The sequence below is a fragment of the Musca vetustissima genome, unplaced genomic scaffold, assembly GCF_032173495.1.
Source record: "Musca vetustissima isolate MV318-11 ecotype Yass unplaced genomic scaffold, APGP_CSIRO_Mvet_v1 utg2116, whole genome shotgun sequence".
NCBI classification, from domain to species: Eukaryota; Metazoa; Arthropoda; class Insecta; order Diptera; family Muscidae; genus Musca; species Musca vetustissima.
In genome coordinates this window covers 351702-365589 of record NW_026882293.1, presented here as the reverse complement: position 1 = coordinate 365589, position 13888 = coordinate 351702, and the positions used below count along the sequence as shown (strand labels likewise).

The following is a 13888-nucleotide window of genomic DNA, read 5'->3' as shown; positions in this document are numbered from 1 at the left end:
CGTGGATTTTTAAAAGAATATTTTTTCAAGGCCTAGCATAGGCGTGGATTTTTAAAAGAATATTTTTCAAGGCCTAGCTTAGGCGAGGATTTTTAAAAGAATATTTTTTAAGGCCTAGCTTAGGCGTGGATTTTTAAAAGAATATTTTTTCGGGAAGTACAAAAGGATTTGTTTAAGAATATTTTCCAGGAAGTAAAAAAGGCCTGGATTTTTTAAAGAATATTTTTTCGGGAAGTACAAAAGGCCTGCATTTTTTAAAGAATATTTTTTTGGGGAGTACAAAAGACCTGCATTTTTTAAAGAATATTTTTTCGGGGAGTACAAAAGGCCTGCATTTTTTAAAGAATATTTTTTTGGGGAGTACAAAATGCTTAGATGTTTTTTAATGTTTTTTCGTAGAGTTTTCTTCTTTATTTACAAAATTTACAACTACAAATAATCTCCTTATAATGTTTTAATCAATATCCAACTTGCGGAATGAACCCTCAATGCCAAACAGTGAATCCATATCCACCTTTTTACCCGTTCTCAATCGCTCATCAACACCATATTTATCCTCTTCGGCAAAATATTCATTCAGGGCCAACAGATTCTTTTCGGTTTCTTCAATTAATTCGGGAATTGTACCATTTGTGCCGCCATATTCAACGGGCAGATATTCTTTGGGTATAATTTTGTAAAGATCCTCCAGGGATTTGTGGACATAGAACTGAGAAAGATTTTCATACAATTAAGGTATTCAAAGTTCCGAAGTAACGATTTCAATACTTACACGTTTCTGTAACTTTTCACTCATCATGCTGCGGGCCAAATTCAAAACGGTTTGGGCTTCCTTTGGACAATTAACCAAATGGACACCCTTGAAACGCATCGGCGCTGCCTTTTCGGTAAAAACTCCCAATTTCTTAATTAACATCGGATCGAATTGAGTCAAAAAGGAGAGGCTCAATTTGGTCAAGTCAATAATTTCAATATAGCCACTGACAATACAGTTATCATCATTGTAGATCTGCCAGTCCATAAGTAAATTTTGAAAGCGGAACAAATCCATAATTGTAAATAGTTTGGGATCAAATTTCGAATAGTTTGTGAGTTGGATGCGTGGACCACCCTCACCCAAGGGTTTGGGTAAACGGACATAGGTTCTGCAAAAGATAATATGGAAGAATTTGTTATTATTTCAAGTACTCACTCTCTCTCTTCCTCCACAAAAACTCACCCTGATCTACACAAATTAATCGATTTCTCATCCATGGTATTGCGGGCAAACAATTCCGGCATCATGGTCTTAATCGTATAGAAATAATCCACTTTCGATTTGGTCTTTTCCAAACTATATTTACATCCTCTTAAAAACGACACCAAAAATTGATCATCTGTGCGGGCCTTAATGTGGGGCTGCTTCTCCAACCATGTCCTCAGAGCTTCGATATCTTCAGCTATGCGACTTTCCACTTCATTCAACTCTTCTTTGGCCACTTTTTTCAAGGCATCGTTAAGGGGGCGTATTTTTAATGTATCGGCCGTCATTTCTTAGCCCAGGTTACGAAGGTCTTAAGTGTTGCGATCAGAATTTAAGACTATTTTCTTCTTCTAAACACAAAGAATAGTTGTTATCCGAACTGGTCAATTGAAAGCAATTAATATTTTTGGATGTTGTTGTTATTGTTTTTTGATAAGCTTTTTCTTGTTGTTGTAGTCAAGTTCGCAAGGCTAATCTATGGTACATTATTATTAGCAGAACATTTGTTTGTTGGCTAAAATTATTGGTGATAAGTTTGAAGCGTTCCGTTTTTGTTTTTTTTCAGGGTGGGTAATAATAGTAGTGGGGGTGGAGGATAGTAAATGTTGTACGTGATGGGTACATGACGACCTTTGTAAAGCAAATTTAAAGATTGTGGATGAAATGTTGATAAGAAAAAATAATTTTATTGATTTTAAAACAAATGCTATCCGACTAATCTAAGAATGATGTCTTACACATTATGGGACGGATTTTGAAAATAAACATAAGAAAATTAATCTGCATATGTAATTCGGATTACACTAGTCTACAAATTTCTTCAGATTTGGGTAATAAAATTAAAAAAACATTAGTAGTGTATCCTTCTTGTAATAACATTGGTATACTGGCAAAAAGAACTGATCATTAGTACACATGAATCAGTTGGGCGCCAATAATCATTTGGGTCATAAAATTAAAAAAATATATATATAGCAGCGATTCCTTCTATTTAATAATATTGGTATTGTAGTAGAATAGAATAGGGAATCAGTCTATTGAAAAATATTACTGAACAGGTCTATTGTGAATACCAAAGCGGTTGGTATTTAATCATTGGTACACATAAATCAGTTGGGCGCCAATTATCATTAAGATTGGTGTAAATTATAATAAGTAGTCAATTTTTACTATTTATTGACAGATTTTAAGAGCATAGAACTCGATTTTCTAAAGAATATTTTTTCGGGGACTACAAAAGGCATGGATTTCTTAAAGAATATTTTTTTTTTCGGGGACTACAAAAGGCGTGGATTGTTTTAAAGAATATTTTTTCGGGGACTACAAAAGGCGTGGATTTCTTAAAGAATATTTTTTCGGGGACATAGGCGTGAATTTCTTAAAGAATATTTTTTCGGGGACATAGGCGTGAATTTCTTAAAGAATATTTTTTCGGGGACAAAGGCGTGGATTTCATAAAGAATATTTTTTCGGGGACAAAGAATATTTTTTCGGGGACAAAGGCGTGGATTTCTTAAAGAATATTTTTCGGGGACAAAGGCGTGGATTTCTTAAAGAATATTTTTCGGGGACAAAGGCGTGGATTTCTTAAAGAATATTTTTCGGGGACAAAGGCGTGAATTTCTTAAAGAATATTTTTCGGGGACAAAGGCGTGGATTTCTTAAAGAATATTTTTCGGGGACAAAGGCGTGGATTTCTTAAAGAATATTTTTTCGGGGACAAAGGCGTGGATTTCATAAAGAATATTTTTTCGGGGACAAAGGCGTGGATTTCTTAAATAATATTTTTTAAAGAATATTTTTTTCGGGAACTACAAAAAGCGTGGGTTTTTTAAAGAATATTTTTTTCGGGGACCTAGGCGTGGATTTCTTAAAGAATATTTGTTTCGGGGACCTAGGCGTGGATTTCTTAAAGAATATTTTTTTCGGGGACCTAGGCGTGGATTTCTTAAAGAATATTTTTTTCGGGGACCTAGGCGAGGATTTCTTAAAGAATATTTTTTCGGGGACCTAGGATTTCTTAAAGAATATTTTTTTCGGGGACCTAGGCGTGGATTTCTTAAAGAATATTTTTTTCGGGGACCTAGGCGTGGATTTCTTAAAGAATATTTTTTTCGGGGACCTAGGCGTGGATTTCTTAAAGAATATTTTTTTCGGGGACCTAGGCGTGGATTTCTTAAAGAATATTTTTTTCGGGGACCTAGGCGTGGATTTCTTAAAGAATATTTTTTTCGGGGACCTAGGCGTGGATTTCTTAAAGAATATTTTTTTCGGGGACCTAGGCGTGGATTTCTTAAAGAATATTTTTTTCGGGGACCTAGGCGTGGATTTCTTAAAGAATATTTTTTTCGGGGACCTAGGCGTGGATTTCTTAAAGAATATTTTTTTCGGGGACCTAGGCGTGGATTTCTTAAAGAATATTTTTTTTCGGGGACCTAGGCGTGGATTTCTTAAAGAATATTTTTTTCGGGGACCTAGGCGTGGATTTCTTAAAGAATATTTTTTTCGGGGACCTAGGCGTGGATTTCTTAAAGAATATTTTTTTCGGGGACCTAGTCGTGGATTTCTTAAAGAATATTTTTTTCGGGGACCTAGGCGTGGATTTCTTAAAGAATATTTTTTTCGGGGACCTAGGCGTGGATTTCTTAAAGAATATTTTTTTCGGGGACCTAGGCGTGGATTTCTTAAAGAATATTTTTTTCGGGGACCTAGGCGTGGATTTCTTAAAGAATATTTTTTTCGGGGACCTAGGCGTGGATTTCTTAAAGAATATTTTTTTCGGGGACCTAGGCGTGGATTTCTTAAAGAATATTTTTTTCGGGGACCTAGGCGTGGATTTCTTAAAGAATATTTTTTTCGGGGACCTAGGCGTGGATTTCTTAAAGAATATTTTTTTCGGGGACCTAGGCGTTGATTTCTAAAAGAATATTTTTTTCGGGGACCTAGGCGTGGATTTCTTAAAGAATATTTTTTTCGGGGACCTAGGCGTGGATTTCTAAAAGAATATTTTTTTCGGGGACCTAGGCGTGGATTTCTAAAAGAATATTTTTTTCGGAGACCTAGGCGTGGATTTCTTAAAGAATATTTTTTTTCGGGGACCTAGGCGTGGATTTCTTAAAGAATATTTTTTCGGGGACCTAGGCGTGGATTTCTTAAAGAATATTTTTTCGGGGACCTAGGCGTGGATTTCTTAAAGAATATTTTTTCGGGGAGTGAGTGTGATGATATTTTCGATAAGAAACTTGTACTGCAAGATACCTTAGTAAGTACCCAAGCAAGAATTCTACTGCAAGAGACCTTAGTAAGTAATCAGGCAAGAATACAGAGGATTATATTGCAATGGACCTAAGTAAGCATTTAAGCACGGAAACGGAAGGTATTCAAGCAAGGATAAAGATTCAACTGCAAGAATCCTTAGTAAGTACTAAAGCAAGAATAGTGCAGGAATCTACTCTAAGATACCTAAGTAAATACTCAAGCAAGGATATAGAAGGATTCTATGTGAGAGACCTTAGTAAATATTCAAGCAAGGATACTACAGGCTTCTACTTAAAGATACCTAGTAAGTACTCAAACATAGATAAGGAATAATTTCAATTGTACAAAATAACTTAGTAAGTACATATCCTTGGAAGGATACTACTGTAAGAGACCTTAGCAAATACTCAAGCAAGGATACTACAGGCTTCTACTGCAAGAGATTCTACTCCAAGGGACCAAGGTGTATGTATTCAAGCAATTATACGAAAGGATTCTACTGCAAGAGACCTTTGAAAGAACTCAAGCAAGGATACTACAGGATTATAGTGCAGGGACCTGAGTAAATATTCAAGAAAGGATACTGACGGATTTTACAGCAAGAGAACTTGTTAAGTGCTCATGGAAGGATACGGAAGGAGTCTACTGCAAGAGACCTTAGTAAGTACTAAAGCAAGGATACGGAAGAATTCTACTGCAAGAGACCTTACTAAGTACTCATGAAGAACCACAAAATATTCTATTATGTAATCCTCTTATTTTATTTATAAAGTTGTAAATTTGTATTGAATATTTGCATTTGTTTGAACCCACTGTGCCACAAAATATTCTATTATGTTATCCTCTTATTTTATTTATAAAGTTGTAAATTTGTATTGAATATTTGCATTTGTTTGAACCCACTGTGCCACTCATGCCATTTTTTCAATGTGCAATATATATTTTTTGTCTGATATTTATTTTTTTTTTTCGCACAAGAAAACCACCTGACGCAATATACACAATATTCCCAAACATATTGGATACTTAGTATATATTTTTTGCATAGTAATGCTATTCACATACATATATATATATATACAAATTGTGTGTGTATATATGTCAGCGTAATCGTTCATAAATGCTAACAATCAATATACAACCTTTATGAAGAAATTCATACGTTTTTGTTGTTGATGGGGTTCATGTGAAATGATAAAAGAAAAATTCGCATTTAGTTTGTCATGTTTAGTACATATTCGAATAGACGACAACAACAACAACAACAAAAATAGGCAAAGTATGAAAAGTTTTTTTTTATGGACCCCACTTGTTGGACCATGACAGGTTATAATCGCAAATTTTGTGTGCATATGACCATTTCTGCTGATAAACACACGGAGAAAAAAATTGGGGTCTGGGAAGAATTGAAGGACTATCAGATTTTTTTGGGGACTATACTTTTTTCGGGGTCTATACAAGGCGTGGCTTTTTAAAGAATATTTTTTCCGGGTCTATACAAGGCGTGGATTTTTAATGAATATTTTTTTCGGGGTCTATAAAAGGCGTGAATTTTTAAAAAATATTTTTTTTTGGGTCTATAAAAGGCGTGAATTTTTAAAAAATATTTTTTCGGGGTCTATAAAAGGCGTGGATTTTTAGAGTATTTTTTCGGAGTCTATACAAGCCATGGAGATTAAAAGAATATTTTTTTCGGAGTCTATACAAGCCATGGAGATTAAAAGAATATTTTTTTCGGGGTCTATACAAGGCGTGGATTTTTAGAGTATTTTTTCGGAGTCTATACAAGCCATGGAGATTAAAAGAATATTTTTTCGAAGTCTATACAAGCCATGGAGATTAAAAGAATATTTTTCCAGGGGTCTATACAAGGCGTGGATTTTTAAAGAATATTTTTTTCAGGGGTCTATACAAGGCGTGGATTTTTAAAGAATATTTTTTTCAGGGGTCTATACAAGGCGTGGATTTTTAAAGAATATTTTTTTTCAGGGGTCTATACAAGGCGTGGATTTTTAAAGAATATTTTTTTCAGGGGTCTATACAAGGCGTGGATTTTTAAAGAATATTTTTTTCAGGGGTCTATACAAGGCGTGGATTTTTAAAGAATATTTTTTTCAGGGGTCTATACAAGGCGTGGATTTTTAAAGAATATTTTTTCAGGGGTCTATGCAAGGCGTGGATTTTTAAAAGAATTTTTTTTCAGGGGTCTATACAAGGCGTGGATTTTTAATGAAGATTTTTTTCTGGGTTTATAAAAGGCGTGAATTTTTAAAAAATATTTTTTCGGGGTCTATAAAAGGCGTGGATTTTTAGAGTATTTTTTCGGAGTCTATACAAGCCATGGAGATTAAAAGAATATTTTTTTCGGAGTCTATACAAGCCATGGAGATTAAAAGAATATTTTTTTCGGAGTCTATACAAGCCATGGAGATTAAAAAATATTTTTTTCGGGGTCTATAAAAGGCGTGGATTTTTAGAGTATTTTTTCGGAGTCTATACAAGCCATGGAGATTAAAAGAATATTTTTCGAAGTCTATACAAGCCATGGAGATTAAAAGAATATTTTTCGAAGTCTATACAAGCCATGGAGATTAAAAGAATATTTTTCGAAGTCTATACAAGCCATGGAGATTAAAAGAATATTTTTTCAGGGGTCTATACATATATTTTTTTCAGGGGTCCCTAATTTTTCTTCGTGTATTCTGAAATTATTCACGATAAACATAAACGAATATTTTATTATTTGTTTGTTTCGATACAATAATTAATCGGCCCGCGACAATATCTTATCAATTTAAATAGCGTTAAAGAAACGAATGTTTGTTTGTATGTCTGCATATGATATATACATGTGTCGGATATGTATCAGAGAATGTATGACAAAGAAAAAAAGGCAGTATAGAATAAATGCCTCTATCTTCCCATACCGGCGAAAAAACACCGCTTTTTAGCTTCAAAAATATCGAAGTAAAAACAGTTATAATTCGGATTTGCACAGAGGCGAAAAAGTTTTCGGTGGGCTCCGCAACCTCACAGAGAATTTAAAAATTAATAAATAAAATACAAAAAATCGAAATGGCTCAACTAAGACCCCTAAATCCTGAACTTGAAGAAATTGCCCGCACGGAATTAAATGAAGTGAAATCACGGATTCCTGCCGATTTGGAAGCCCTGCGTGAATGGATAAAAAAGGAACCCCACTTGAAGGCCCGCACCGATGATCAATTTTTAATTGCATTTTTAAGATTTTGTAAATATAGCCTGGAGAGTGCCAAGAAACGTATCGACTATTTTTATACCTACAAATCATCGGCTAAAGATCTGTTGAAATCCAGACATATTGATGATAAGATTATCGATATTGCCAGATCGGGGTGAGTAAGCATGTTATGATTTATGGGGGAGGGAAGGGATGTACCGTTGTGTAGATGAGTGGGATTTTGGGGGCATTTATTTGAGTGATGATGGAAATGTGAATGACCCGAAAAAAAAAATAATTAAGAAAAATGATCAGTGATTGGGAAATATTTTTTTCGGAACGTAAATCGTTTTTGTAGTCAGGCAAAACAAAAAGGAAGGATTCTACTGTAAGAGACCTTAGTAAGTACTCAAGCAAGGATATGGAAGGGTTCAACTGTAAGATACCTTAGTAAGTACTCAAGCAAGGATACCCAATAGAAAATATCAGAAAACTATTCTGATTGAAGATATTTTCCCTCTCTATGATGTTTTTGGACTGAAGAACTTCCCAACGTATTTTTGGGAAATAGTTTTTAATCATTAAAAATCCTTTTATATAGGAGAGCCTTGAAAAAGTCCTCTGCCTATACCCGTCTATAAAACAGCTATTGTGGAAGTTTTTTTGTTTTCAAATGTATTCGGTTTATAAAAGAAATCTTAAAATTGCTCCGTCTATAGAAGACCTCTTGAATGTTTTGTATCTCCAGACTATCTCTTGTCGAATAGAATGATTTCAGTTTTTGTTTTGAAAAACCTCTTCTGTTTTTCGATTCCTTTGGAAGACATCCGGAATATCATTCAACTTCTTGTAAGCTCAGAATAAAACTGAAAGGCTTCCATCAGATGATCTTGAAAGCCCTCTCTCCGTAAGTGGTCTCTCGAATGTCTTCGGGGTTTTGTGAAGATCAGTTATCTTCTAAAGAGGCACTAAAAGGCTAGGAAAGTTCTCAGTTTGTTTGTTTGAAAACCTCTTCTGTTTCTCGAAGCCCTTTGGAAGACATCCGGAACGTCATTCGTCTTCTGGCGAGCTCTGAAGAAAACTGAAAGACTTTCTACCTTCAGAGGATCTTGAAAGCCCTCTCTGTAAATAATCCCTCGAAGGGCTTCGGGTTTTTGTGAAGACCAGTTATTTTCTGAAGAGCTTTGAAGACCAATGAAAGGCTGGGAAGATTTTTAGTTTTTCTGAAAAAAACTCTTCTGTCTTTTGAAGTTCATTGGATGACATCCGAAATTTGATTCGAGTCTTCTGACGAGCTCTGAAGAAAACAGAAAGACACATCAGTTTTCGAAATCCTATGGAAGTCATCCACAATATGATTTATCTTCTGAAGGTCTCTGGAAAGTTTTCGAAAACCTATCTTCTGAAGGTCTCTGGAAAGTTTTCCTTCTTCCAATTACCTCCGCAAGCTCTTCTATTTTCCGGAGAACTCTTAAGAGACTTCTATCTTTAGTTTATGTCTGTCTTCTCGATGGTCTTCAGGGGACCACTTCTTCTCCGGGAGTCGTCCTTATTAAAGATGACATCCCGATGATCATTTATTTTCTAGGGAATGTTTTTGGTATGTTTTCCTTCTTCAGATGATTTCTTGTTCTATTCTCAGAAAGCCTCTGAAAGGTCCACTTCCTTCAGAAGTTCTCTTGAGAAGACATCTTATCGTCTCCTATCTTTAGATGACCTTGGATGGTATTCTCTTTTCTCGAAAGGACTAGAAGATCTCTAGAAGGTCATCGAACTTGATAATGGATAATGTGCAGAAGGCCTCCAGAAGGTTTTATATCTTCAGAAGTCTTATTGGACGTCTTTTGTAGAAAGTCCTTTAACTTCTTGAAAACATTTTAGATGATCTTTTTTCTCGGATGGACTAGAATAGCTTTAGGAAATCTTCGAATTTCGTAAGATTTCTGGAAAGCCTATAGAAAGGCTTATACCTTCAGAAGGCTCTTTTTGTTGTAGAAAACGTCTGGGAGGGTTTCTGGTTAATGAACACCTCTTACGTGTCTTTTATATTCCGAAGAAGTTCTCAGGAAGTTCCTTTATCATGCTAAGTATTCTTGAAGCTCTCTATCTCAGGAGACGTTAGAAAACCTTGTATATTCGTAAGATCCTGGACTGTCATTTAGCTTTAGAAGACCTTCGATAGTGTTCTTTTTTCGCGAAATTCTAGACCCCTAGAAAGTTTCTAAAATGAACTTCAGTCATCAGAAGACCTCTGTATTCTATCTGTAGATAACTTCTTAAAGGCTTCTAGAAAATCTGAAGAAGGTATTATATCTTCAGAAGATCCCTTGAATGTCTTTGTAGAAAACCTCTTAAATGTCTTCTAGTTTCCGAAGATCTCTGGAAATTATTTTGTTCTTGGATGTTCTCTATTTTGATGAGGCGTCTTTATGGACTTCAGTCCTTCAGAAGACCTCATTATTCTATCTGCAGATGACCTACAATTGACACATAAGTTCTCTGAAAGTTGTTATACATTCAGAAATACCTTCAAAGGTTATTGCCGGTTTGTATGTCTTCGGAAGATTTGCATAAGATCTTCTAAAAATTATATCTACTGAAAACCTTTCGAGGCAAGAAGGGTCTTCTATCTTTTGAATATTCTTTCGATGTTTCCTATTGATTTCCTGGCAAATTTTTTGTCTTCCATACTTTATTTTATATTATATTTTATCTTCAGATCACGATATTTTCTTCCTTAGAAACGTTGTGAATGGTCTTCATTTCCTTTCAGAAGGCCTCTATAGGTTCTCGGGGGGGGGGGGGGGACTTTTCATCTGTAGAAGACCTGTAGTAGTATTCTATCTTCAAAAATATAACTTAAAAAGACTACTTAAGGGACTTTAATCTCCAGAAAACCTCTGGAGGGCCTTGTGTCACTAGAATACCTCAAAATGCCTGTTAAGGGTCGTCTATCATTTGAGGAATCCGTCGAGGTTTTCTATGCAGAAATTTCTCAAGTCTAATGTCAACGAAATTGGACGTTAATTACGTTTATTTTTTTAATGGGAGTAAATTCACAATAATGGATTTTGAGAGCAAACGCGAGAGGCAGCTGATATCCAGCTGGTCTCACTGAATGACCTTATTAATAGGCCTTGGTTCCGACAAAGATCTATTAATAAGGCCACCTAGTTAGTTAGTTAGTTTGAAAAGAGGGGTGGTTTCAAAGAACCACCACATGTCCATTATGGGACATACTCTTAAGCCATAGGAGGCCTGTTGTGCGCTCTAGGAAGGAAAAGTATTTAGATTTGAATTATTCTTATAGTTTTGTTTGGTCTCCCTATTCTTCTAGGAATTCTGTGTTTTTACAGAAGTCCTTTAGTATTTTCCATTTACACCCCCTTAGGTCATTTAGTTCAGGAATAGTATCGTTTTTCAAGAATTGGGTTCGGATGAATGCAAAAGCTGGGCAGTGGCATAGGAAATGTTCCAACGTTTCGTTGTCTTCCCCACACGCTCTGCACCTGCTGCTTCCCGAACACCCAATCTTGTGTAAATGTGACTGCAGGTTAAGGTGTCCTGTAAGAATGCCTATCAGTCTGCTTAGTTCTTTCTTGTTTAGCGTAAGTATTTGCTTAGTCTTATCCTCATTTGGGTCTCCCCATAAGATTTTTGTGTTTTTTCCAGTCCTCTCGTTATTCCAGAGTGTTTTGTGCGCCTCTTCCGCCCATGACCTCATTTCTAGACGTGAAGCGCTGAAAGGTTTAGCACTGTTCACATCTATGTTGATTAGGTCTGTAGCACGTCTGGCGAGTTGGTTGGCTATCTCGTTTCCTATAACTCCTGAGTGACCCGGTACCCATATTATACGTACAAGACCGTGTCGTGAGAAGTTATTTATTGTTTTTATACATTCCAATACGGTTTTAGATGTAACTGTCTTGGATGTTATTGCTTTAATAGCATGTTTACTATCTGTCATGATGTTTATGTTATTGTGCCCAGAGTTAGAGCTTAACCATCTTAGACACTCCGTTATAGCTTGAACCTCCGCCTGTAGGATCGTGTTGTGATCCGGCAGGCGAAGTGAGATTTCAGTCCCCGGTTCTTCAATAAAGAGTCCCAGTCCCGTCTTTCCCGCTAGCCGGGAGCCATCCGTGTAACAACAATTCCCCGGAGGCATATGAGCTAGTGTTCCGCTGTTCCATGAGTCTCTGTCCGGTATCATGATTTCACACAATGTGATAAGGCCACCTAAATAGCAAAAGTCAGCTGTTTTTCCGCAGGTCAAATGTCAAAAATGTGGACTTTGTTTACTTTTTCATAATGGGAGTCAATTCACAATAATCGATTTTGACAGTAAACGTGAGAGGCAGCTGGTCTCCGTAAATGCCCTCATTAATAGGCCTTGGTTTCGACCAAGATCTATTAATAAGGTCAGCCAGCAAGCGAAAGTCAGCTGATTTTTCTCAAGTCTAATGTCACAAAATTTGCACTTTGTTTACATTTTCATAATGGAAGTTAATTCACAATAATTGGTCTTAAAAAGACTACTTAAGAGACTTTAATCTCCAGAAAACCTCTGAAGAACCTTGGTCTGGAGAAAATCTTAAAATACCTGTAAAAGGTCGTCCATGTTCTGAAGACTCCGACGACGTTTTCTATCGCTTGAAGACCTTTGCAAAGCCGTCTGTCTTCAGATACCTCTGTCATTTCTTTCAGGAAGACATTTTTCCTAAATAAGCTCTTCGGAACAACTCTTCAAGATCTTGGGAGGATATTGTCAAAGAAATTCAATTTACAGAATGCTTATAGAGATCACATCATTCTGTCTGTAGAAGACCTATTCTATCTTTCGAGATGTATTCAAGGTTTTCTACCTTTTGAATACCACTTTAGAATCGTCTGACTATAGACCGCCTCAGAATGGTCTTGAATTTTTAGAGGGGTATTATATTCCCTTCCGAAGAACTCTTCAATATTTGGGTATGAATTTTTGTTTGTTGAAGATCTTCTTCCGTCTTCAGAAATATTCTCCAGACAATATCTAGAGATCCTTCAGTCTGTAGAAGACCTATTCTGTCTTTCCGTTACCTTTCTGGTAAGGTTAGATTGTCTGTCTATAGAAGATCTTTAAAATGTATTCTTTATTAGAAAGATCTGCAAACGAAATTCTGTCTATGGGTGTTTTCTATCTTCAAAAGATCTTTGGAATGTTCAGAAGATCCCTTAAAAGTATTCGGAATATTAAAGAAGACCTTCCAGGTGTTCTAATAGTTTTAATATATTGTCAAGTCCCCACGAAGTTAATCTAGGAAAGGTCCATGCACCTAAGGATCATCTACATATATTCCATCCATACCTAACCTATAACTTATTTGTTCTTCCTCTTTTTATCGTTTAGGATTTTCTGTACTCTGCCGAAGCCCAAAGGACCCGGTGGACCACGTATACACGTTATGCGTATGGGTAATATTAATCCTGCCCTACACACCGTGCAGGATATTTTCCGCTTTCATATAATGCGTTGTGAAATCGAAACGAATAGCGATGATAATTGGAATATTGCTGGTGTTATTGAGATTATGGATTTCTCGAAGATACCATTTGGAATATTGAAACAATTTGAAGCGAATTTGTTCCGGCAAATGTCATCGGTACTGGAATATGGTATACCAACAAATTTGTTGGGTACACATATTGTTAATGCCTCCAAGGAAGCGCAGCTTATTTTGGGCATCATACGCAATGTGATGAAGCAAAAGGAATTGGTAAGTGGGAGAGGGAGGAGGATAGAGAGAAATATCAATTATTGGAGATAAATTATTAAAAATTTGTTTTATTTTCCAGCTCAACATCCACCCAAATTTGGAATCTTTACAACAAGCCATTGGCAAGGAGTATTTACCCGCTGAATATGGTGGCACCAATAGCAGTTTTGATGAATCCGAAAAGAATTATGAAAAACTTTTGATGACCTATAAATCCTATTTCGATGAGGATGACCAGTATGGTGTGGATAAAAAATTGCGTCAAGGCGAAAATGGAATTAATGATTTGTTTGGTGGTAGTACCAGTGGTTCATTCCGTAAATTGGATATCGATTAGTGGGTGTGTGTGTTCCATTTTTTGTTGTATAATTGATCGAGGTGTTTTTGTGGGTTTTTTTATCGATAATTTATTTTATTTGTAATAAAAATGTT

General features: G+C 35.9%; 2 protein-coding genes across 2 annotated transcripts; one reads left to right on the top strand and one right to left on the bottom strand.

Moving 5' to 3' along the window:
• Window positions 1-454: 454 nt before the first annotated feature.
• On the bottom strand, window positions 455-1530 carry LOC133328591 (alpha-tocopherol transfer protein-like). Its single transcript, XM_061537148.1, has 3 exons — window positions 1220-1530; window positions 773-1145; window positions 455-709 (listed from the first exon to the last, which is right to left on the bottom strand). The coding sequence occupies exons 1-3, from the start codon at window positions 1528-1530 to the stop codon at window positions 455-457; spliced, it is 939 nt and encodes a 312-aa protein (XP_061393132.1).
• Window positions 1531-7576: 6046 nt separating this feature from the next.
• Window positions 7577-13793, top strand: LOC133328590 (uncharacterized). The gene is made up of 3 exons (XM_061537147.1): window positions 7577-7875; window positions 13090-13456; window positions 13536-13793. Exons 1-3 carry the CDS (start codon window positions 7577-7579, stop codon window positions 13791-13793), a joined length of 924 nt encoding a protein of 307 aa, XP_061393131.1.
• The last annotated feature ends 95 nt before the right edge of the window (window positions 13794-13888 follow it).

Bases quoted from the DNA above. Each gene is read 5' to 3' on its own strand.
- LOC133328590 (XM_061537147.1), top strand. From the start codon at position 7,577: ATGGCTCAACTAAGACCCCTAAATCCTGAACTTGAAGAAATTGCCCGC. The intron at 7,876-13,089 runs GTGAGTAAGCAT...TTTATCGTTTAG, and splicing joins ATCGATATTGCCAGATCGGG to GATTTTCTGTACTCTGCCGA. The intron at 13,457-13,535 runs GTAAGTGGGAGA...TTTATTTTCCAG, and splicing joins TGATGAAGCAAAAGGAATTG to CTCAACATCCACCCAAATTT.
- LOC133328591 (XM_061537148.1), bottom strand. From the start codon at position 1,530: ATGACGGCCGATACATTAAAAATACGCCCCCTTAACGATGCCTTGAAA. The intron at 1,146-1,219 runs GTGAGTTTTTGT...TATCTTTTGCAG, and splicing joins ATTAATTTGTGTAGATCAGG to AACCTATGTCCGTTTACCCA. The intron at 710-772 runs GTAAGTATTGAA...AATCTTTCTCAG, and splicing joins GTGAAAAGTTACAGAAACGT to TTCTATGTCCACAAATCCCT.